At 43.8% G+C, this 24046-nt stretch overlaps 1 protein-coding gene across 1 annotated transcript in view; it reads right to left on the minus strand.

Annotated features, from left to right (window-relative positions):
* Window positions 1-21158, minus strand: part of NEURL1 (neuralized E3 ubiquitin protein ligase 1) — a 67854-nt gene extending 46696 nt beyond the window's left edge. Inside the window, exons 1-3 of the mRNA XM_010564993.1 lie at window positions 21080-21158; window positions 20267-20508; window positions 15268-15589 (exon numbers count right to left, since the gene is read on the minus strand). Coding sequence (XP_010563295.1) covers window positions 15268-15589; window positions 20267-20508; window positions 21080-21158 — 643 coding nt within the window. The remainder of the gene's footprint in view (window positions 1-15267; window positions 15590-20266; window positions 20509-21079) is intronic.
* Window positions 21159-24046: the final 2888 nt, after the last annotated feature.

Genomic DNA, 24046 nt, shown 5'->3' on the forward strand with positions numbered 1-24046 from the left:
GGATCATTACCACTCCCTCTAATTGCAACAACTTTGATTAAGAGAAATGCCTTTTTGAAAGCAAAACATAAAAAGTTTTCACAGACTGTAAAACAGAGTTCAGCAGTGAATCATAATTGTTTTTTATAATGCTTTTGAATTACTATTGATTTATGCTTCCTTGAGTTCAATAAGGTTATGTTTATTATGTTATCACTCTGTTTTTAATGAAGACTATACTGATTTTGTCTTCATTATAAGTCATTTGAAGCACAGCTATTAGGTTGCATTAAATCAGAGCACTAAGTTTGTTTCATCTGCGAGGAGTTTGTTTTCCAATGTTTCAATGTATGGCTGGTACCCCTGCACCCGGCTCCCCCCAGGCCCCCGCCACACTGGGGGCACGCTCAGCAGATACTGCCGTCAGAGAGGGCTTTTTGCCCCCAGCATTAGCTGGTTTCTGACACGCCAAAGGTTAAGTGCGACGGCACACACTGGCTCCATACTGCAGCCTTTACACAGGCAAAACTCCAGCAAAAACAAACCCGTCTCTTATGCGGAAAGGAGAAAGGGAAGGAAGAATTAATTTCTTGCTTATTCAGCATCTGATTGTCTCTCTGTGTCACGAGTGAGCTCCAAGGCAGTATCTCCAACCTACAGCATCCTCATTTCCCAAACGGGTAATTCACAACAATGCAGGCGAGAGGATCTCATCTCTGCTCGTAGCATAAAGATGCAATTGGGCCTAAAAAAAAGCAATCGCACCTTGTCACTTAAAGGCAATTACATGGCTGATTAATAATGAATGAGCCTCACAAAGGCCACCCACTCTGCTCAGCGTACCAGCATCTTATCCTAATTATCCTCACCAATAATGCCTGGAATTGTTTGGAAATTTTAGGGGAAACTGAGTTCACTCACCTAAGCTTTAATAACCATTGTGTCTACAGGGTAGGAGCATCACTGCACAGCCTTTGGTGTATGCAACACAATAGAAAATCGAATCATGAAACAGTAACTCGTGTCTCTGCCCAAAACACACTCGCAAGGCACACAAGTCAGACAAAGACAAGGCACTTCTGTTGGACCGGTAGCTTGGCTTGCCCACTTTAGCACATGAGGAGTCCAGTAACTCAGAGGCGTTGAAACCCACAGTCCCCTGTCAGGAAGAAAAGCAGTATCTCCGTCCTGCAGAAATCAGGCACTTGTGTGATTTGTCTCGGGAAGATGAGAAATCTGAGCCTGAATCAGGAGCTGAATCCTTTACCACCAAAATTAAGGATGGCTTTTTGTCCCTTCCTGTTAACCATTAGTTGTTGATCTGACGTACTCACACCAGTGTGTAAAGGCCTTCCCCTGCAGGCAGTGCTTGGTTGCTTTTCCTGCACAATTAAACCCTGATAAATATTCTTCCCTCATAAAAATAATGGACCAATCTCTGTCTGGACCTTTTTTTTTCCTTTTCGTGTGAAAAAATAAAAATATTGCTAGAGCTTGGTAGGAAACAAACAAGCAAGCAAAAAACCCAAGTGGGTATTAAAGCTACTATCGTCCTATTTGAAGAACCCAAGAGAACCACAAAAGGAAGCTGCAGCAATCAATAGAAAACATGGAAACGGTTCCTTAGTCCTCAAGCTGGACATTGAATTTGTGCAGTGACAAACCCCCTGGGGCAGGCTCAGGGATCTCGCCCGCCTCCTGTGACCTGCAAGAAGCAATGCCTGCTCCTTCCTGCAGCCCCTTCAGCTGCTGCTCAGCCGACAGCACATCCTTCGGAATAAGGAGAGGTACAATGGCAATGTGGAAGCAGGATTTCCTCCTGTGTTTGCTTCCAGAGCCAGAGGCTCTGTGTAAGGAAAGGGAAGCCTTCTGGTGCCTCCAAACCCCTCCTGGCCACAGCACAGCCCAACGCAGAAGAACAGACTGATGGCACTCCACTCTTTCAATGGGCAGTCAACGTGGTCCTGGCCTCCAGACATAAAACTTGAGAGACAAACTTGTATTGGAGAGAATAAATGAATGATAAGGGCCCAAAGAGAGTATTCCCCACTTATTTTTCATTCTGGTCTACTTTTAGTAACTCCAGATAAGCTACTCATTTAACCAGTTGAACCCAAAAGGACTCAAAACCTATCTATCTGAAACATTTCAGAACAGTCCGTTTTGGCAGAAAATCTCAGCACAGTATGGCCAGTTTGAAAACCTGTTGTTACTAAATTCTCATGTCCTGGCACAAGCTGATAAAGCCACTGTGTTCCCTCCCCACCTATGACCCAGGATTTCTTAGTTTCCAGAGAAATAAATCCTGCTTGTTTCTGTAGTCATCTTTATGCTGTAGAGCCAGCATGGACTCAACTACCTGATGATGGGAAACTGCAACCCTAAAACTGGTCTGGGATATTCTTTGGTGTCACCTTTTCCACCTGTGGCATCAAATGCCAGAAAAACAGACAGGTCTCCAAACAAAATCACTGCAGCCTCAACTGCTTGGCTCCACTGCACTCGGAAAAAGGATATTAAATATGGAGACAGGGTTGCAATCAGCCTTTCTGAGGAAATAATAACCTGGGAAATTCTGACTCATGCTGATTTGTGATCAAGGACTGTGACTGAGATACCAAAAAAAGGAATTGAATCAGATTTTCATGGCTGTGTCAGAATGAATTAATTCTCATCATGTAACTGGAAAAGATTTAACATCACAGAAGCATTTTTAGAATGACAGCAGGATATGGAGGCTGTGGTAAAGAAGAAAACATGATTATTGGTCTGAAGAGACTGACAGTGAGGAAAGATAAAAAAGAACTAAATATGCCATAAAATAATAGCTTAGTCAAATAGCTGCCAATAGGAACATCCTGAGGAGGGGACAGCAGTTGTAAGCATCTGGGACTGCTGGCTGCGAATATGCCCTGGACGACGCTTATGCCAGAATAACCAACAGTGACACACCTCCAGGAGTGATGGTGAAGTTATCTTTAGGTCTACCCAGAACAGTTTGAGAAGCTCCTGTCATTCACTGCTGGTTTTCACCCTTCTGCTAAAGCCAGGAAGAGGTGGCTGCCTGGGTTTCTCCAGTGGCCACCATTTACCCTTGTGCCTGTCTCAGAGAGGGGCTAAGATGCTTTTTCTCACTTTTGTGGGTGCCAGCAAAACTCTTAAAGTAAATCAAATGTCACCTGAGCTCACTCTGAATCTAGCTAAACCAAAGTCAGGCTATTTCAATTCTAAATGCTTGCCCATAGAAATTATTCAGGTTAGCATAACTAGTCCTTTTTAAAAGCCATGTTTGCAATTAATCTGCATTAATTTTCTAGATTGTCCATTGTAACTAAACCCTCTGCAGGAAAATACTGCACTCAGTACATATTTTAAAGAGGTTTGGTTTTTTTTCTCAGCCAAGCAAGCTACAGATGCTACTAAGTGGAAGATTAGACTCTAAAGTGCAACTCAATGGACACGAGTTTATCTGGCAGCAAATTCCACCCACACAGGCTGAGGAGTGTGAAACCCCCCCTGCAAAGCACTAACAAACAAGAGTATCTCCTCTCTCCTCACACAGTCTGCTCACCTTCATCCGAAACACCCCTTTGACAGATCTGTCAATGTTTGTTATTAGCAGAAGACTTCTATAATAAGTTAACTACAGGATAAAAAGAGCCACTGCAGAAAGAGGAACAGGTGTTATCAAGAGCAGAACAAAAAGGCACCAATCTAATTCAGGACATAAGAAACTCATCAGACTCAGATATTTCCCCATGTGTTGTTTTTCTCCTGTATCTTCATGATTCTTTTGATAGAGAGAGTGTCAGTAGTATGTACTTGACCTGATAAAAGAGCTCACTTATCTTCAAGGAACATGCCGGGCATCCACAGTGACCCATGAAAAACAGTTCAAACACACCTAACACCCTGTGCTGTCCAGATAAAGGGAAAAAAAAAAGGAAGCCAAAGCCTTTGGGTTATGAATTATCAACACAAAGTCAAAATGAGCCAGTGATTTACAAGTGTAAATTGAACCTTACGTGAGTGAAGAAACCAGGCAAGAATGGGGTGGTATCTTGGTTACTGGGTTGTTCTGGCCTTCCCCATGAATATAACCTGATCTCTCTTTGCCAAACCTGTCCTTCTTCCATCGCTTTCAGACAGCAGCTCACCCTGTTTCCATGCTTTCATCTTCCTGCTCCCCTCCTGCTTCTGGACCCATTCTTAAACCTTCCTGCACAGAAACTAGCATGTTTTCCAAGAAAAGTAAGCATTGCTGGGAGGCAACTCCTCTACCTCCCTCCAACTTCAGCAGTGCGTTCCAGCCTCCCCTGCTCATGTTCATCTCTCTCCTCCTCCTTCTCCTTCTAAAAGACTCTTTGCTTCTCAGAAAAACCATTAAGCACAGAGCCTAATCCCTGCATAACCACTGATTACTGATTAACCACAGACCACTGGTTTTGACCTAGCAAGCCCTGCACAGAACCCACTAACAAGCAGATGGCAAAGAAAAAGATTCAGCAAAGCACTTAAGCACATGGCTATCTTTAGGAATGTGAATTAACATACTTACTCAAGCATATACCTGATTTCTGGCATACCAGATACAACTACATATGCATAAGAGGTGGGTAAGTAGTTAACCATCCTGTTGAATTCAGGCCCTGCAGCCTATACAGCCTTCTTTTCTGAGCAACTGAGAATGGGTAATCTGTCCAGTTGGAAACGACACACTTTTAAAATGGTATTTTACTACCCACTTGAATTTTTCCTCCATCAGCTTTCATCCCTTAGCCTGCCAACATTGAGCACCCTCTGCCTCACTATTAGATCGTTACTTTGACTCTTTGGAGCTTACCTGGTCTTTTAGGTCTCACATCCAAAAATGAAGCATTAGAAATCATCATACAAATAGTCATAATAGTGATTATGGCCTAAGACCAAATTATCTATGTATTTGTTTTGAGTGAGCCAATTAGGCTGAGTTGAAATTGCCAGTCCCTGCAGCTCTGCAGTGAAATACTCCATCAGTTCAGTTTTCTTTCCAAGTGTTTCTAGCACTGCCCTTCAGCATGAGGCCAATTTCCTTCCACCTGGCCAAGCAGCATTACAGTCAAGATCTGCAGACTCTACCGTGTTAGGAACGAAGCAATAAAAAAGTGTCTTGACAAATACAGGTAACACCGAGGCTCACCTCGGACGTGAGCATACTCCAGTGTACAGAGCCATTGATTCAGGTCCAGCTAGAACCAGCCAGGCCTAGAAACAGGAGCAGAAACCAACAGGGCTGGTGTTTTTGTCAAAAAGATGCTTTCACACAACAGATAACAGAGACATCCACTGATGCCTATAAAAGGCTCAGGAGGGTGATGGCTGCTGCCTACCGACAGCAAAGAGGGCAAAGAAAATCGACCAGGAAAACACCATTGCAGAATGAGGAGGAAATGCAGATGTCTATGGAAACACATGGAACAAACTGTCATCAGTCTCCTGGTTCAAGTAAACACTTACGTGGCTCTGAAGTGCTGGGGTCCTCTGGACTTGGGCATGCAGAGAAAGAGGGAACACTGCATTAAAGATTTTGGAGGCTTCAGATCTTTTCATGCAAGTGATGCAGTATTTATTGGCATGGTACCAGTGCCGGAATAGGATTATTGGATTCTAAAGGCTTTTTCCCTGGAGTGGTCTTTATCCCCTTAAAAGAAGATAGAGCAATTAAACTTCTTTTTTTTTTTCCTGAAGAAAATTAATTGTCTGTGAAGGGTCACACCGGTGGCCAGATACATCACATGAGATTTTCATCTTCTTAAACACACCAGCCATAGCCAGTAGCACAATATTCGATTCAGTGGCCAGCAATCTGATTTATCAATCTTTTATCCCTAGCTACAGACTGAAAATTTACCAATTCCAAATAAGCTTAATTTGAAAATCTAATAGGATCAGATGGAATGGAAATTTCTTTTGAAATATTTCTGTAAAGGCCTTTAACATCAAAATGATGCTAATGCATGAGAATCAGAACTTGCAAGTGACTGGACATACTGTTCTAGCCTATATACATGGAAATGCTTTTTATAAATTTCGCAGAGTTCTGCAAACAGTACCCTGCTAGAATTCCCATGATGAAAGGGAGAAGCACTTACCTAGCACATGTCAGCACAAGGGATGATATTTTCACCAAATGCCACAACATAGGGGAAACATGTAATACTGTCAGAAGAACATATAATGAAAATGTGATTAAAAGAGTGTGATGTGATAGAATAATGCAAGATGCAGATTTTTCTAAATGTCTGAGCAGGAGAGAGGAGCCCAGAATCTCACTGAGCACAGCACCTTGCAGGATCAGCTGCATTATAAGCAGAGCTGATGTAACGTCTGCATCAAAATTGGGAGTCAATTCAATGCAGGTAGTGTATCTTGGAGAACAGAAGTAGTAGCTCAGCATGACTAAAGATGAAAGACAGGAGGAAATAACACCTGCATTTGCAGAATTTTTTTCCAAGGAGGACCTAGAGATGCTGGTCATTGTCAGAGATAGATCACTGGATTCAGTGGACCTTCAGTGACCCAGTGTGCATGTCCCAAGCTAAGGCCAGGACTTGGAACAAGACTGCAGCAAGCTGAGGACAGAAGAAGAGTGGTGCAAGACCAAGGACCCACTCAGCCTCAGGGTCTACCTCCAGCATGGGGTGAAGCAGATTGCAGGGAAGAGCGCACACACATGTGGGACAGCACAGGGATCCCTCCTCCATACACGGTCCCATTCTCCTTAACCACTGCCCCAGAGCACCAGTGATGCCTTTGCATTTGCCTGCCCTGGAAGCACCACTGAAAATTTTACTTTTTAAGAAATTCTTTCATTTGCATCAATACATCCTTTAGACACCCCCTAAATTGCACTGTATTGTTTGTACAGACACACAGTCACACGAACCGCATTTCATACACATCAGAAAAGTCACGTACAGCTGATGAACAGAGAGGCTCTTTCTGCCTATGAAATCCCAACTAATTAATATCTTTGGCATAAATCAACAAACGAGTCATTCTAGCCCATGTATTAGCATCGTGATTTAGTACGAAACTTGGTGTCGAAGGGCAGCTACTGGTAGAAGGTATCAGACACACTCTTACGCATCACACATGGACAGTAACTTTTTGATGCAAAAATGCACCACGATTTATCAACAGTTAAATTCATAGCATGGGTTGGTGAGAGTTTAATGCTGGGGCAGGCGGCACTGCACACTTGAGTGGGCAGGACATCGCTGCACCAGTCCATCAGTGCTGGAAGAGCAGCTTTCGGTTAAGTGCAGACCTGAGTTGCTCACAAAAATTCTTCTGAGTCTGCACAAGCAGATGATAACCACCTGCATTTTTGCCTTCTTTCAGCCACTTGTGAACAGTTACAGTTACACAGACCCCGAGAGGCTCGTTTCTCCTGGCCTGGACAACGGTACATGGAAGGAGAGGTCCTGGCTTGAATCAACACAGGTTCCCTGAGTCAAAATGGTTTTTTTCTTCAGGACAAGCCAGGCAAGGTCTAGAGGAGCTTCTGCTGCTCAGTGTTTAGCCAAGGAGAAGTGATGAATGAGCAAAAAACTGGGGCTAGATTCTGCTCACAGTGTGAAACCAGAACGATTCTAGAGGTGGCTGCAAGTTTAGGCTGGTAAAACTGGGAGTAGAGTTGGGCTATCAGTAAGGATTTCCAGACTGAGCCCAAGAACAACAGTCCTGCTTATACAGTTTGGAAAAAAAAATTGAGACTTTGGAGTACAAAGAAATCTCACTTTTAGCTCTGTTGCTGATATGGATGGAAAAGCTAATTTAATTTTATTCAAGGTGTCAAACTTTTTTAATAACCCAGACACCTACAGGGATAACAAAATCATATCCTCTGTACAGTAAATTGCATATTCAGCAGCTGTGATGCGAATTAGACGTTGAAATGACAAAGTGCTATCTCACGCCAGCAAAGACATACTGTACAGAGCCAGTGTTTAGTTTTATCATACAAGCAATGTTTAGTCATCATCTGTCATACAGGCTTAGGGGAAATGGCCTCCACAGCTGGAACAGCTGGAATTGCAAGATTAGCACAATTGTTATACTTTTACCAGATCATCTACTCAATTCACATCCAAAACTTACCTCCAGCTCCAACTGTCTTACACCAGAGTAAATGCGCTCTTTTTGTCAAGCTATAGCTTTATGAATGAAGAGGAATTAGCTTTCAGCATTACAGCCCAAGGTTTGTACAGTTTAAACTATTTTGCTGAATATTTTGGAGAAAGGTATTAAGGAAGCTGTAAAGATTAATTCCTTGTACCAATATATTCTCTCCATCTTTCTTTTTAAAGACAGTTATTACTTACAGAATTACAATAGGAATCACATTAAACAAACTAAGGAAAATACAATTATATGTAGCATTAAGTATCAGTTAAGAGAATGTATTTTTTTAAAAAACAGCATAGATAGCTTATCCTAATGGCTTAAATAAAAATGCCAAAATCTTTGCTAACATAAGGAATTCTTCAAAATGTTTCTCAAAAGAATACACTGCTCCATTAGTGGTGTGTTATTATTCTCTAAGGCCCTGTCTATACTAGAAACTTCTGTAAATAACTATAGCTGTGTAATAAATTCAGTATATATTCAATTACTCCAGTAGTTTATACCTTTAGTAGAAGTAAAAGAAGGTGAAAGCCCTTTTAATTGGAATCACTGTTTCCAGACTAAAGGTTCCACACTTCTGCTAAAAAATAGCAACACTTAGCAAAGGCAAGATAAATTTCTTAGTGTAAACCATCAATATTTACCTTCTTAAAGCAACAGCCAAATCAATCATCACAACAGATAATTAATGTGAAGACATCACTTTTTTTTAACACAGGGCCCTATCTTTGCAGTGTCAGCATCTGAACTACAGTGTATACATACCCATAATGTAAACACCACTTACAATTGTCAGAGGTTTTGTATTTCCTTAGGCTTTTATGGGTAACATGGAAAATATTATTATATAGGCCTTCTTGCCTGTGTTAGGAACAATATTTCAGCTTACCAGAACAAAAGGAACTTTATAAAGCACAGAATTTATTTTTCCACTGGTCATTCTGTCTTGATACAGTCTTCATTTTTCTCAGTCTAGGCAATAATAGCCAGACTAATCCCTCTTAAATTTATTCCTACCCAGGTTCACTTGCAGGCTCTCCTGACGCTGATGTGGATATTTTGTGGATATAATGTGCCCAATAGCACATTATGCACCAGATTTTGTCCTTTCCGTTCACCTGTACCAATGCCTTAGCTCCACGAGCAGCCCTGCGAAGGCAAAGGTTGTTCAGCTGAAAGCAACAGGTACACCGACGAGCAATGCTGATAAAATATATGTAATGCACACAGCCTCTGTGCAATTTCGTAATTCAACACCGGTGAAGCCTGAAATGCTGATCCCTCAGAGACCTTATTTTACTTGGCATCTGGCTGTTCTGACTTATTTGGTATTTGCCATTCAACTGCACAGCCTGAACCCCCCAGTGCAGCCAGCGCAGGCAGCAGGAGGGCAGGGCAGGGATGGGGAGATGCTGCCTTCCCCCGCGGGCCAGCCCAGGCTCATGGGCACAAATTCGCCGCTGTTCACAACCAAACGCAAAGAGAAGGAAAAAAAGGCATTGACTTCACACGGCCAAGACGAGCTCTGGCTTGCTTGAAAGTGCTGTGTCCGGCAGCCTTAGCATCACAAGCAAGACAGACAGACAGACCTGGAGGACAGACAGACCTTCAAGCACAAGGAGCTGCCTTTGGGCTGTGGGCTAACTTTCAGGTACCCATCACATCTGGAAAAATACGTCCCTCCAGAGGTGCTAAGGCAAAGCAGGGATTAATTAAAATGGCAAGAGATGAGTTATTTATTAAACTGTTTTCACATTTTTAGCCGCATTAGAGGGCTTCCTGCAGCTGCTATAGAGACAACAACTACAGACAATAAAACTTTATGGGCAATTTAAATTCCCTCTCCCCTTAGGAGATGTGGAAAAACAATGACAACTGACTGTTTGCAGGTCGTGTATATCTTGCCTTCATTAAGTAGGACTCTGTTTAAACACATATTACTCTTTTTCATCAGATAGTCACAGACTTCCACAGAGAGAGTAAATAGTTTATAGCTTCCACTTTCAACAATACACTATAAAAATACACTGCAGTCATATTTGATTATCCAATTGTGTTTAGTGCGAAGCACTCTCGGCAGATCAGTCTGCTTATTTGCATGTGTCAGAATAGCAACAGAAATGGATCCCCATGGGCAATGGAAAATAAGTTTTGCACTTGGAAAATAAAATAGTAATAACCACATGGTAAAACTGCAGATGCATACGATAAATTAGATTTATCATCAGTCTTATACCATTCACATCTGAAATTTGCCCATAAATCCACCTCATTTGAGGCTTATTTAATGTTTCTTCCAAAGGTGCCCTGGAGCTAGAGATTCAATTTACCTAAGAACTGACAGGGGTGAAGAAAGAAAAACGTTTCCTTCTTTCCCTACAAAATGTGCAACTTCCTTGTCAAATATACACTAGCTTGAGTGCCGAGATGTGCACGCTTCCATCCATGATTAGTTCACATTTTGACTTCTGATACTTTGCAAACATGAAGCAATAAGAAGCTAGGAAGGGGATCTGAAGATAGAAAAGATTTCCCAAATATCTGATATAATATATAGCACTGCCAGTTAATTCTACTAGGATCTGTATATGTATTTATGACTGAAGTATATATTTATACTTTTTCTACTTCAGGTAAATCTAATACATGCACATTTAATACATATGCATTTAAAATTTTCCCACTTTGCAAGGTCTTACTAGTTTTTCACATATTTTATATTTACAAGAGGTGGTGAAGCTTTGCTTTCAACAGGTGCCTCTCAGTGTGCCAGTCTAAATAAAATTATCCTTGGTTTTCCAAGACTGTGCTGGTAAAAGACCAAGACTACTTACTTTGAAATACTGCATGAATGAAAATACAGATGGATGGGAGAAGAGCGTGAACAGAGTAATAAACGGTAAAGAGGTTTGGTTGCTGACCATACTATTAATGAATGGGACTAAGGAAAATGAACAGACTGTTCCTCACATTACCCCACTGGAAATACAGGGTGGGTAGAGGGGTATGCTGAAATCATCATTTCTTTGCAGTCCCATTTTTCCACACTTTTAGAGCACGTGTTGTGCTTTGAAAGAAAAGACACTAGACGGTAGGGCTAGATGATCTTCATAGATCCTTTCCAATCTTAACCATTCTGCACTCCTGTGCTACAATGACACTGCCAATAAAAATGGGGCAATTTTCAAAAAGGCACCACACAACAGGTAAACCTGGAATTCCCCACTAAAAGGTACGGGAAAATGCTGAAAACACACATTATGCTTTAATGTACACATCACTGAGGAAAGTTGCCACCCTTGCTGTCCTGCAGTGAGTCCACAGAAAGTGTACTGAACATTTCTTACTCTATGCCAGGCTCACTAGCCAAGTGCTTGAAAGAAGCAGGCTAATGTGAGACAACACCATTTGGTTCCCCTGAGCTGCCATACTTCCTCCAGGGCTCTGAAGACCCCAGGATTTAAACAGCTGTTCCTTTCCTTTTCTTTTTGATGCTTTATTATAGCAGCGAGGCAGCAGATTGCTTATATTCCATTTTTCTCGGACTCTTTTTGAAGTGTGAATGAGCATGTGTGTATGTTGAAGTGATAACATAAGGCTAAGCCACATTTCTAGTAAATATTGCTTTAAATTATCCTGGAATGTAAAAGTGCACTTGTGCAAAACTAGCTGCCCAAAAAGGGAAGCAGAGCTGTAAGCCATCCTGCCTGCAAGTTGAGTGTGTTGGCAAGAGAGTCACTGTATAAGGGCATGTTTACAGGTCACGTAAGCCTGCATCTACGCCGAAACTCATGCCCTAAAACACAGAGCGTGCATCCAGTCGATTGCAACAACCTCCCCTATGCGGGCCTTTACATTGTGGCAGGAAACCAGCTGAGACCTTGTGGTCAGAGGAGACCTGATTCCTGGGTGAATTTAAGCCTTTTCATCTCTGTAACGTGGGTAGAAGCAAGGAGAGCAAGGAGTAGCCTCCCACCTGTGACCGAGCGTGAGCACTGCGAACCTCATCGCTGAAGCCACCTGCAAGGTGGATTTAAGCCAGTCTCTCATTTTGACTCACTCCAGCAGTGACAGACAAGATGTGGTCTAAACTCAGTTTCTGACCTCCCCTCGGCTGAGATGCAGTGGACCCTGCAAGCCCCTTTTTACCTTTTTCAGAACAAAATCAAGCAGGCAAAGAAGCTGCTTGAAGGGCTCTGCTTCTGAACATACAGCAAGGGCAGTCAAACCCTGCAACATCTGCGACAGCCACATAAACCTGTGCGCTGACAGCGGTAATAACATGTGGGTAATTATCAGTAAGGCTGATGCTACGGGTAAAGCCATAAGCAGAAGGAAATGAAAAATTAAGGTACAAACCAGCTGTTTCTCTTTCATCCACAGGCGCAATTTAGTGATGCCGGAGTGTTGTGCAATGCCTGCGATGCTGACAGAGAGGGAGGCAGGACTGAGCTGGGCAACAAGGCTGATGGCATCCCTGAATCTGATGACACTGCTGTATAACCTCTGGCAAATTATTTAACTCTCCCAGCCTTTGGGCCCCATTTTGTTCAAGTCTCTCTTTATTAAATCTGTAAGACAGGAACAGTGTCACTAGACTTGGTCATTGCCCTGCTTTACCAGGTTCCTTATTTTGGCTGGAACTGCTACCATAATGCAGATAAGCAAAACAAGAATGTGAAGTTTTGGAAGTTGTGACTTTTGGGGACATAAATGCACACTGTGCATTCCCCTGCAGAGCTGGGATCCTGCAGTGACGCAAGACTTACCGCTGCACGTCTTTCCTTCGGGCAAGTCTGATTTTGGTCATGAAATTACATTATTTGGAGTGGGGAGGGAATAATTCTGTGATAAACAGAAAGACAGCCACCAGAAATGATAAAGCTTTTTGTCAGATTCTTGGGTGAAATACACATAAAAGCAAATGGAGGCAGTGCAGAGGTGCAGTATGACCCTGCAACCCTACAGGCATTGGGAAAATGGTGAGGCTCAAGAACAAGGAACATGTTTGGAGTTTGAAGGGGGAATAAATCACTGAACTGGAATCTGAAATGCTAGGCTCTTCTGTTCAACATACCACTCCAGCATCCCCAGCCTCCATCAGATGCCCTGCATGCCATACCAGGCTGAATTCGACCATATGTTTGTAGCTAAGCTATGAAATTCATTTGTCAAGTCCCAGGAGTTTTTGGCAAGTTGTCCTATACTATATGTGTGGTCTGCTACACTAAAACAGGCATGCAGAGCATTGCAGTGGGTATGTCTATAGGATCCAGAGGCAACATAGCTGATGATTTCCCTGCTCTGACTTTTAGTGCTGTGTAATAATGAATGGAGATAGAGAGGACTCAAGTTGAAGACTTTTCGGCACAGTTGCTAGGCTTAAAGCCTGCTGAAGGCTGCTGGAATGAGCTATAAATATGTATCTGAGTTCCATGCCAACTGTGTAAACTCAGAAGCTGACTGTTTCATTCAGGGACTTTATACCCACCAGAGAGTTCGGAGCCTGTTAGACTAGAGGTAAGTCAGTCGCTGGCAAGAGTCACATTTTCCTTGTGAAAGGGGATGTGGAAGATGCTAGGACAACGCAGGAGCAGATTACGGATAGGAAATGATTTCTTAGGTGTTTTAAAAGGAAACACATAATCCAGAGTTATGGGCCCTCATTAATCAGGCAGAGGAGTCCTGAGGTGCCAAATCTCGCAAGAACGGCCAGAGGACTTGGAGTCACTTGTAAGCTCTTCCCAACTGAATCCTTGGCATGACATTTGCCCAAATTCTAGATCCAAATTCAAATATCATCACCTTGGCATATGAACAGTTGCCTAGTGGCTCCGATTCAAGCTGATTCACAACAAAGATAAATCTTTCTGCTCCTAAAACAGAGCAAAAAGCTGCCGAGAAATTCTTTAATTCATCTGCCTTGTGCAATCTTGGGCCAGTAGTTTTTGCAGTATTTCCCATTTCTTCACCTCCTGAACCCAGATCCCTCTTCCCTGCTGTGTAGGTTGCTACGGGCAGTCCTGCCACCATATTTTTTAATACAGAAAGCAGTGCAGAAAGGAGGCAGAACTGTCAGAAAGAAGTTTCATTAAAGTTTTTGACATAAGGCATGAAGATGTCATTTTAGCAGAGATTACCAGGCTGCATGACAGGAAAAAGCCAGGATCTCTCTCAGCCTAGCAAGATCATCTCATCTTCCAAAGGAACTCCAGCTGATGATGGTCACCAGGTACCATCTAACCTTTTCCATGGTGAAAACAAGACCCATGAAACTGCTGTTATGTGGAGAAATGCTCTGATTTGCCCCCCAGTGACAATGCAAAGCCAACTCTAAGGCTGCATGCTGACACCTCTGGTCCCCCAGCAACCTAGCTGCCCCTTAAGGTGGGTCCTTGGAGACTCTTTTCAGTTCTTCTAAGATGTATAAACTCAAATAGCCCAAACCTTGACAGCCTGCATACTTGAGGCTAGATTAGAGTCCTCATGAATGCCAAACTATCTCCCTTTCAGCGGAGGATGGCAGAAGACACAGGCACTCAGCACTCCTCGTCCTCCAACCCCAACTGTATATCCAAACTTCAGGCTCCAGAGGATAAATCAAACTCCTCTGCAAAAGCAACATCCTGGCAAAACCAGCTGCAGCTTCTCCCAGGTAATTTGGAAGATACCCATGTTTCAAATCTGCCCATTAAACCAGCCAGAAAATCATAAAAGTGCCATCCAGGAAGGATTTATCCATAACACACGAAATGCATTTCCCCATTTCGGCATGGGAAAAACAGCAGATGAGGTAAAAAGAAAGTTTTACAAGGTATATGCCACGCTCCAGTCTATGCTCTGGTAGAGCAACACCTCTGAGCAGAAATCCACTTACTTACAGATGGCTTCTAGTGCTATACTGTAGCGGTTGTTTCCCACCTCCCACTCATGTTTTATTTACGTGCTAAGTTTCAAACACCGACTGATCCAGGCTGAGGTCGTGAGATGCTCTGGGGAGGAACAACGGCCATTTCCCTGTGCTTGTCCCAGCACAGTGAGAGAACAGGCAGCATCGGGCTGGCCCTTCGCTGGGGATGGCACAGCATCATCCCTGCATGTTTGGAGCCAGGTACTCACCTAAGAGCTGCACTCCGCGGGTGAGTCCGTAGACGTCGATCAAAGCCCAGAGGGGCTCTGCCGTCCTCACCCCGCTGAAGAAGAGCATCGCAGCAGAGTCGTTCACCCGATAGAAAACCCGTCCCTTCTTGTCCACCCAGAAGGCTATGATGTTTCCCTCATTTGCAAACTCTTCTGGCAGAGCCTTGGCCCAAAAACCGCTCTGGGAAACCAAGTCGGGGCACGCGTACTTCGGCAGAGTGTCAGGGTTAATCCTCGATGGATCCTTGGAAGTAAACCCGAGTCGAAGAGCCCCACTCCAGCAACACTGCTTTTTAGTGATCTGCAAAGATAACAGCAGCAATAACAGCGATTGGCACTTCAGCATCTACTTACACACTACAGGCTCTATGCCATCGAGCACCAATGGCCATCATGCAGATGACCCCACTAGATTTAGGGAACATTTTACCCAACAAATACTGCTGTACCCTTTTCAGCTGCACAGTTAGGATACAATGCACATATTTAAAAAAAAAAAAATCAAATTAAGTCTATGCAGAGAGGTGAAATGTAATTACAGCTGCACGATGACTCACTTCTATTTCTAGGGTAATTCCTTTTGGCCTAAGAATCATCCTCTCGCAAAATGCGCCAAAAACGGCCATAAGAGCTTTTATCTCAGCACCTGCAGCAGCAGAGCTCTTCCCCTGTGGTGCTCGGATGATGGGGTCTCTCATGACCTCGGGGAAAAGCATTGGCTCCAGAATCACAGTCATCACCATAGGGTTTTCTGGGTTTCCCAGCCAAGAAGAAGACAGTCTTACCCTTGTTTAGCTTGTCAGATTAGATGAAATCACAGCCTTGCAGCAGAGAACTTGTGGGGGGGGGGAAGCACAATTTAAAGTATTTAACTGTATTAAGTACACAATTAGGAGGCAATGATAGATGTTGTGTTATGATTGGGGAAAACGTATTTATTTCAGCTGTGAGTGGTGATTTTCAAGATATGTTGTGCCCATCTACACCCCACCTGTCAGTATGTGGTTACTCAGTGTGTCTGGGGTCAGGAAGATCTGCTATAGTTTTGGGGATGGTGCGTGTGTCATATCCACCCGTCTGCACCTGAGAGACAGCAGGACAAAGGATCACAGATGCCTCCAGAGTCATCAGCTTCTTCTCACATGAACTGAGCCCTGGACTGAAGAGGATCTGAGGGGAACAGGCAGTGGGTCCTAAACATGTGCAGCACATCCAAAACACCACCCAGTTACAAGGTCTCTTTCTTCCCATGGAAGCAGGGAGTCTTCCAAGGTTAGTATGGTCCCCAGATGGAGATGATGCCCTTGGAGAATTTTTTCCCTCTTTTTGTTGGATTATGAACCCTCTGGAAATTGTTCCTCTCAAAGGGATTCAGCCTGTCAGCAGCCAGACTGAGAAATGAAAGACCTAAGGATGCTGGATCCAACCCTGATGTGGGGCCAGGACAGTTCCTGCATGCCATCTGACACATAACGGGTGTTTCTGTTCATGCACTGAACCTGCAGCAAACATGAGAGCACTTGAGATAGCCCTCTTCCATCAAAGCCCTGGCAGCCTCAAGCAATTTCACTCTTGGCTGCAGGACAGGAGCAGAAACATGGACAGGTACCACCTACCAGATGTCACACAAAACTTGCTACCTCACTGTAATTTCTTGCTCTGCCAAAGTGCTAATGGCTCAGATGAGTGGCAATGCCAGAGACTGAACTGTCCAGGACTGCAGGACTTTGTCCTCAAAAGCCTGGCAGCAGCACCTTGTGTCCCAGCTTGGAAGCACAGGATTTTCACCAAGGGATTCTCCAAGATGTTTTCTTTGGACTTCTGAATTCTCTTCTAATCACATTTGTAAATATTGCATTTTTCTTTCGCATGTCCCTCTCCAAGGCAAATCTGGAACATGTGTCCTCAGGGGCACAACAATCTCACAACAGAGACATTGTTCAAAGCCTAGAGATTTCTGGTTTATGATTGAAGTATCTGAGAAAATAATTCAGAGCTTCAAAAAAAAGTAATCAACAGACAGTTCCTCAGTTAAGTGAGTGTTGCTCTTTAGACCTACTCAGTCGAGCCAACCATCTAAACTGTTTAAATGAAGTACTTGAGCACTGACCTCAGTCCCAGGAACTATGGGAAGCTCCTGCTTGCAGGATGGGTACTCGGGTGGCACTAAAAAGGACTGCAGCAGATTTGCTCTTTTATATGCCTGGCCAGGATGGGATGGGATCATGCATGTCCCCAGTGGAAGGAGGGTGGATGGGGCATGCACATGACAAAACGGGGAATATAAGCACACTCCAAGAAGCCTGGATTATTTATGGCAGCAAATTTACTGCAAGCCCTAAAAGCTTTTCGGTCTGAGATAAATATGGCCTCATTGTTATTTGTACAATTTGCTCTTTCACAGTCTCTTGCCAATACTTCACAGCAATCACAGGCCGCATGAAGCAAATATTCATATGGTAATCAAGGCTGCACATGTTCCATGTATTAATCAGCACCTCTAAACAGTTCTCAATACAGTCCGACCACAGGCAAACTAATATCCAAATTAAAATCTAGTATAAAGCCTGCCAAGAATTAGACACAGCTGGACAAAGGGTACACGGTTTTGCTAAAAAAGGCAATGGTTCATGATGGACCAAATTCTCTCTTCAGCAGCCACTGTCAGCAGAAAAGCTTGGGAGGTCTGCTGGGTACCAGAAGGGGAGGAGAAGATACAATGATCTACATCCAAACTGCTAAGCCATGGCTGCTTCCACAGATTCAGGCTCCTGCTCTTTACTGCCTACTGCCTTGTGTCACCCTTGACAACCTCACTCCACTCCTGAGCAGTGTCCTGAATGACATGGAAGAAACCATACCGGGACATATATCTCGGAGGCAAATAAAGAGGAAATCTGGCTGCTTGATGGCATTCCCAAAGCTGCAAAGAAATCTCAGAATAAAACCCGAGATACAATACCTAATAAACAGAACGAAATCTCCTGACTTCTTACCTCTAGTTTTCCAAAGGGAGTTTATAGGACCTGAATGATTCGGTTCATGGTTAGTCTTTAGCTGGTAAGAAGGTTTAAGACGCCATTTTCCACAGGCACACACAACAACAAGGCAACTGCAGGATGGACTTACCAGAAAAGCAAAGATGTTTTCACATTTCCATCCATCCCTAGAGTACAAGTTCTGCTGAAGCCTGTTGATTACTCCCATGAGACCTTGCCACTGCACTCAGCAGGAGCTCTGCTTGTAAATCCCTTGTGCAGATTTGCATGCATATTCTTCACACATGTTATGCAAGCTAAAATCCTAAACTATACAGTGATAAACAAGTGTGAATTTCCAGAGATAGCTACATTGTTTCAGAATGAGGAAGAAATAACCCAGAACCTTTGCCTAAACCACTAAACCCACTCAAATCTTTGATGGTGTTTTCAGAAATGAAATGCTGCTTTCATCTCCTCCCAAATCATTTTTCGCAGTTGTTTGTCCAAACTGCTGGCCAATGTGGAAAAAAATCCCATTAGGCAACATGAGTGAGTCCTGCTGGGTTTCTAGCCTGAATGGAAGCAGTAAGAGCTCCACAGGAAACATAACGAACTTGTAAGAGGGACTTTCTACGTATGGACCTGAGCCTGCAATCACTGAAATCTCTCTGTATTTTCAAAAGGAAGCATCCTCCTCATTTCTTGCTCCTTTGCTGGCTGTAAGGGAAGAGGCAGGGAAGGCTGATACGTTGCTGTAGGTCCCAGTCTAGAACCTGTAGCAATGAGCAACAGCAGGATCATTCAGACTCAGCAGCTATATGCAGATAAACCTCCTGGAAAACTCCTTGTGCGTAAATGAAGGATTTGCAGGCAGATCTTTCATGTGTGCCATGAACTAAAGTTGCCAAAGAAGATGACCTACTTTGTGCCAATGAAAGGTGTGAAATCAGCTAAGAACAGAAAAATGCAGTCCCACAAACTAGAGGGCATAAAGATCAGAAAATACCTGTGGATGAAATTTGAAGGGCCCCAAGCTCCTTCGAGGTACTGAGAGCCTAAAAAGTGCTTCAGTTCCTAAGGGGACTGATTAATTTCTTCATCAGGATGCAGCTCCCAGTGCACATGGAGGCATGTGACTGTCTTAGAGGAGCTGAACTTCCCATGCCAGCTGCAGCACAAGGGGTACCAACTCCATCCTTCGGGCTACCACAAACACAAAGGAAGTGAAATCAGCCTCTGCCAGCAAGAAAAATGTGATGCCTGCAATGTTCTCTCCTCTGACCTTAACGCTATCAGGCGGCTGATTCAACAAAGCAGTCAGCAGACTGCCAGAAAGATCATTTTCTTAGATGGCAACTGTGACTGCACTGACTGCTCCTTTCATCCTACCCATATTTCTTCCCTGCCAAGCACACAAGCAAGCACCTTCACTTCCAGGTCCTTTTCACCTCTTATCTGTTGGCTGTGGAGAGGCTGACTCCGACCTCCATGAGACCAGTCCTCATTGCTGCTTTGTTTACAGGAAGAAAAGTGCTCGTTGTGGACGTGTGAACGTGTTAACTAACTCCTCATCTTCCCTCAGCCCACCCAGTAAAAATCCTTTGCAGGATGCATGCCAAGCCTCGAGGACACATTGCCTAGAGAGACACTGAGGCTGCTGCCTTTTGGACTGATCAATACAGCCCTTTTTTCTTGCTGTTTTCCAAGCAATCTCAGCTTAATCTGTTATCCCTTGTCTAACATCAATATAAGCTCTTTTGGAGTGTGGATTTCCCTTTTGTTCCCAGTTTCTACACCGGTCTGTACCAATGGTTCCAAGAACTACAGTGACTAAAGCAGAAGTACCAACAAAGATCGTGGATCTTTAAGGACAAGATCTCAGTACTGTGCTTTTCAAGGAAGGGCTAAAGATCTCATACAAGCACCAAAGCCTGGTACACCCCAACATTCATTCACAGCAGCTCCCATGGCAATAAGGGAAGGTATCGTTTACTCACCTTAAGCCTGACTTGTTCATAAATAACAATGGGCCTGTTGCTGAAGGTAATGGCATTGCAGAAACTAGCCTGGCGCTTCACTGCCTTCTGTGTCGTGTCCATGATGATCTGGGATCCCTTCGTGTGAGGATGGAAAAGCAGAGGGCTGATGGACAGAGCTCCACACTGTGGGATGGGGAGACAGTGCTTCTGCTTGTGGTGGCATCGGTGGGAGGAAGCCGAAAACGACCCACCTATGGAATCTGAAAGCAGAATGGGGAAAAAAGGGCTTCAAATCTGCTGTGAGTAATAAGTAAAAAGCTTTCAATGGAAAAAAAGCAGGGGCACTTCAGAGAGGAACTATGGATCAAAATAAAAGTTAGTCAAATCCCCACTCTGTAAATCACTAAGGGTTTTTAGAGCATCTTGAACAATAAAAGGCTATGAGGATACTGAAGGCTCCCATCTGGACAGTCTGATAGTACAGAGCACGACATGGAGACCACAGCTCAGCACTGAAGTCACAGACCATCTTGAGACCACACATCAGAGGAGAAGGCAAGATTGGTTCCAAAACTGGAGCAAAGCACGTGTGAAGTTGCTATATCAAAGCTGTCACACTTAGGGAAAAATTTGCCACTTCCAGAGGACTCCCACACAAGTTGACCATTTCTCTGACTCCTCCTTTGCAACAGCAACTCCATTGATCCTTGCCTCCATGTGTCTTTGGATGCTGTCCTATCCACCTGCGCTAAGCGCCAGATCAGACACATACATTGCTAATTTATACTCAAGCACCACTCAGCAATAACCCACCTAGACTCCTCCACTAACCACCATCCATTCTCCTCTCTTCTTTACTGATGGGAACCTCAGCTGAGATCCCACTTGTCACGGAGGCATTGATCAGCATGTTGTGATTACAGTGAGGAAAGCAAAGAGGGAGAGAGGCTATGAAGCAGGGAGGAGACGACATCTTTTGCTAACCAAGGCCCTACACAAAAGAGTCAACGCACGATCAACACAGTCACAACAGCAGCTTTGTTCATGAATGTATGGATGCATGAGTTTCTTTTCAACAAGGAGCCTGCAGCAGTTCAAGCACAAAACAATCATTATACTGAACACAAGTCATCTGCTTCCTTTTCCTTGTGTGCACATACACACTACATTATGCACATATGTTTGGGAAGAGATACTGGTAGATTTGGAAACAGAGTATCAACAGAATAAAGGACTATTCCGTGATAGACTCAGGGATGCAACAAAAGCAAATATGACCTTAAAAATGTGCCAGTTTGTGCTGTAAAGATGCATGACTAAACAGTATGATTAAAAACTCTATTCCTCAAACACGCAAACTATACAAAACTAATCACTTACATTCTTCATCCAAATTAATTGCTGACAGTTATGTCTTTATATAGCTGCTATAAAATAATGCTTACACCTCTAATGTAACTCTTGGCTTTGTAATAAAAAGCCTGGACCCTATTCCTCCCAGACTTTGGGGTAACTTTAGGTTGTAGCTGTGTAATGGCACATCATCAGGGTGAGCTTGAATAACTACCAACACAACTTAAAATCCTGGCTTCTGATGAGAACATTTTAATTCAACTTCAGCATCAGTCACTCCAGCCTTCTCCCCTCATCTCTTTGCTGTTTTTTTCTCCCGTTTTCAGCAACAGTGCTATCCCTTCAGAACAGAGCAGGGAGGCCAGACAAACAAGGTTGTTACCTCTAAACACTTTCATTAATGCTTTAAGGGAGAGATGAACCAACTGGGAGTTATTTGATGCTAAAAATTATGTGGAATATAAGTCATCTTCCTTCTCCTGTTCCTCACACATGAAGAAGGAGAAATAAGGTGCGGAGTACCAAGAAAAAGTAGAGGTTCACCTGAGCAGGCAGGTCGGAGAGGGAAACCGTCAGGAGGAACAGACTGCATGGAAGGGGGAGCTTGACACGGGGAAGGTCAGGATGCAGCAGCTCACATCAGCCTGACCTTTTCCCTTTGGGCACGCTACTGCCCCGGGGCAGTGCACCCTGCCTCTCCCCACAGCCCAGACTGGAGGGTCAGAAGACAACATAAGCTGCAGCAGCCCCGCTGGGAGAACCTTCTGAGGTCACCTCCTAAGACCTGTTTAATTAGAGGCTGTCTTATGCCCCAAAGAACAGGAGGTTGAATCCCTTCCAGTATCACTAGCTTTTTTCCAAACCAGATATGTGCTCTGTTACCACCCCTCTGGAACCCTGTTAAGCCCTCAGCTTTAGTGATACCTTGCTGCTGAGTTCCTCAGGCTTAATGGTATTTTGCAAAGAAGTATTTCCTTTATCACTGCAAACATGAAGCTGTTCACCATCACAAATGGTTATGAGCCAGAGCCAGCAAAAGTGGCCGACTTAACCTTGCTCTGCTCCAGCTCCCCAGGTGGGTCATGCTGGTCTGCAGGGACAAGACCGTTGACAGATGGTCAAAGCAAACCATCCCAGCCTCTCTTTTGGCAGCAATTTTTCAGGCCGCTGGATCTCCTCATTGCGCATCTCCTGGCTGCCTCTCTGCTTCTGCTATATCCCTTTTTCTAGGTAGACTAACTAAAAATAAACATCCAGTGTAAAAACTCCCATTCCTGACATGAAGTCACAGTCATTTCTGAAGCAAGACATATATTGAGGGATATAATCAATTGTTTGAGATAATTTAGAGTCAAGAGATCCATAGAAAAATATGAAAAAACTCTTTTTCTGCTCATTTCCAGTCTTGTTTTTTTCAACACCTCTTTGATAGTTTTTAGGGGTGAAAGAGAAGAAGCTACCAGTGAATATACATTCAATTCATGCCATTTTTGCATCCAGATCTGAATTTTGTAGCTCAAACTTTTTGCTAGTAGTCACTCACCAAAACAAACTTGTGCAGCGCAAAGGCACACCCATGTTAACCTGTTTGTATATCTCAGTGCTCTAATTCTACTGGATAACTTGGCTGTGATAATAGCTGCCGCACCTCTCCATAGAACATCGCGCCTTTTTAAAATGTGGTAATGGAGTCACCAAAACTGCCCACAGCTTTCAAAACAGGCTCTGATAACAACACCGCGTATGTCCAGAGCATCTGCTGGAGGAGCATTACGGAGCCATAGAGTCCTGCCTGACGCCACGGGAACTATGTTAGAGGAACGCTTAATTGCTGTGACAGTCTGGCACCGCTATGTGAGAATGGGTCAAACCCATGTGTCCTGACCAATGCCTGCAGGACAAGTGCCCCCCCATGCAGACAGCTGAAACACAGGGCAACCATGCTCTACGGGAACGGAACAAACCACCCCAGGATCAGCTTCCATAGACAGATAATGCAAATGGGGAGGAGACCCCCTTCTTTCTCCCAAATGCTCTTACACAGCAGTGACTCCTGCATGATGAACATGCTCAGGTGTAAGGACCAGAAAAGGTCTTAATTTTTAAAAAGTAAAACTTTTAAAAATTTGCATCTTACAAATACTTGGAGAAGTTACAAAGCAATGGGTCAAATACAAAGGCCTTTGCTCAACAACTTCAGGGCAGCATGTCCACTCCAAAAGAAGGATACACCATGCAGCTTCAGATGGCAACACAAACACCTAAGACCGGTGTATTGGGGTCTGCGTGGCAAAGTTTTGGTAGCAGGGGGGGCTACAGGGGTGGCATCTGTGAAAAGCTGCTAGAAGCTTCCCCTATGTCTAATGGAGCCAATGCCAGCCAGCTCCAAGATGGACCCACTGCTGGCCAAGGCCAAGCCAATCACTGACAGTGGTAGTGCCTCTG

This window comes from Haliaeetus leucocephalus, unplaced genomic scaffold, assembly GCF_000737465.1.
Source record: "Haliaeetus leucocephalus isolate CR32 unplaced genomic scaffold, Haliaeetus_leucocephalus-4.0 Scaffold184, whole genome shotgun sequence".
Classification (NCBI taxonomy): domain Eukaryota; kingdom Metazoa; phylum Chordata; class Aves; order Accipitriformes; family Accipitridae; genus Haliaeetus; species Haliaeetus leucocephalus.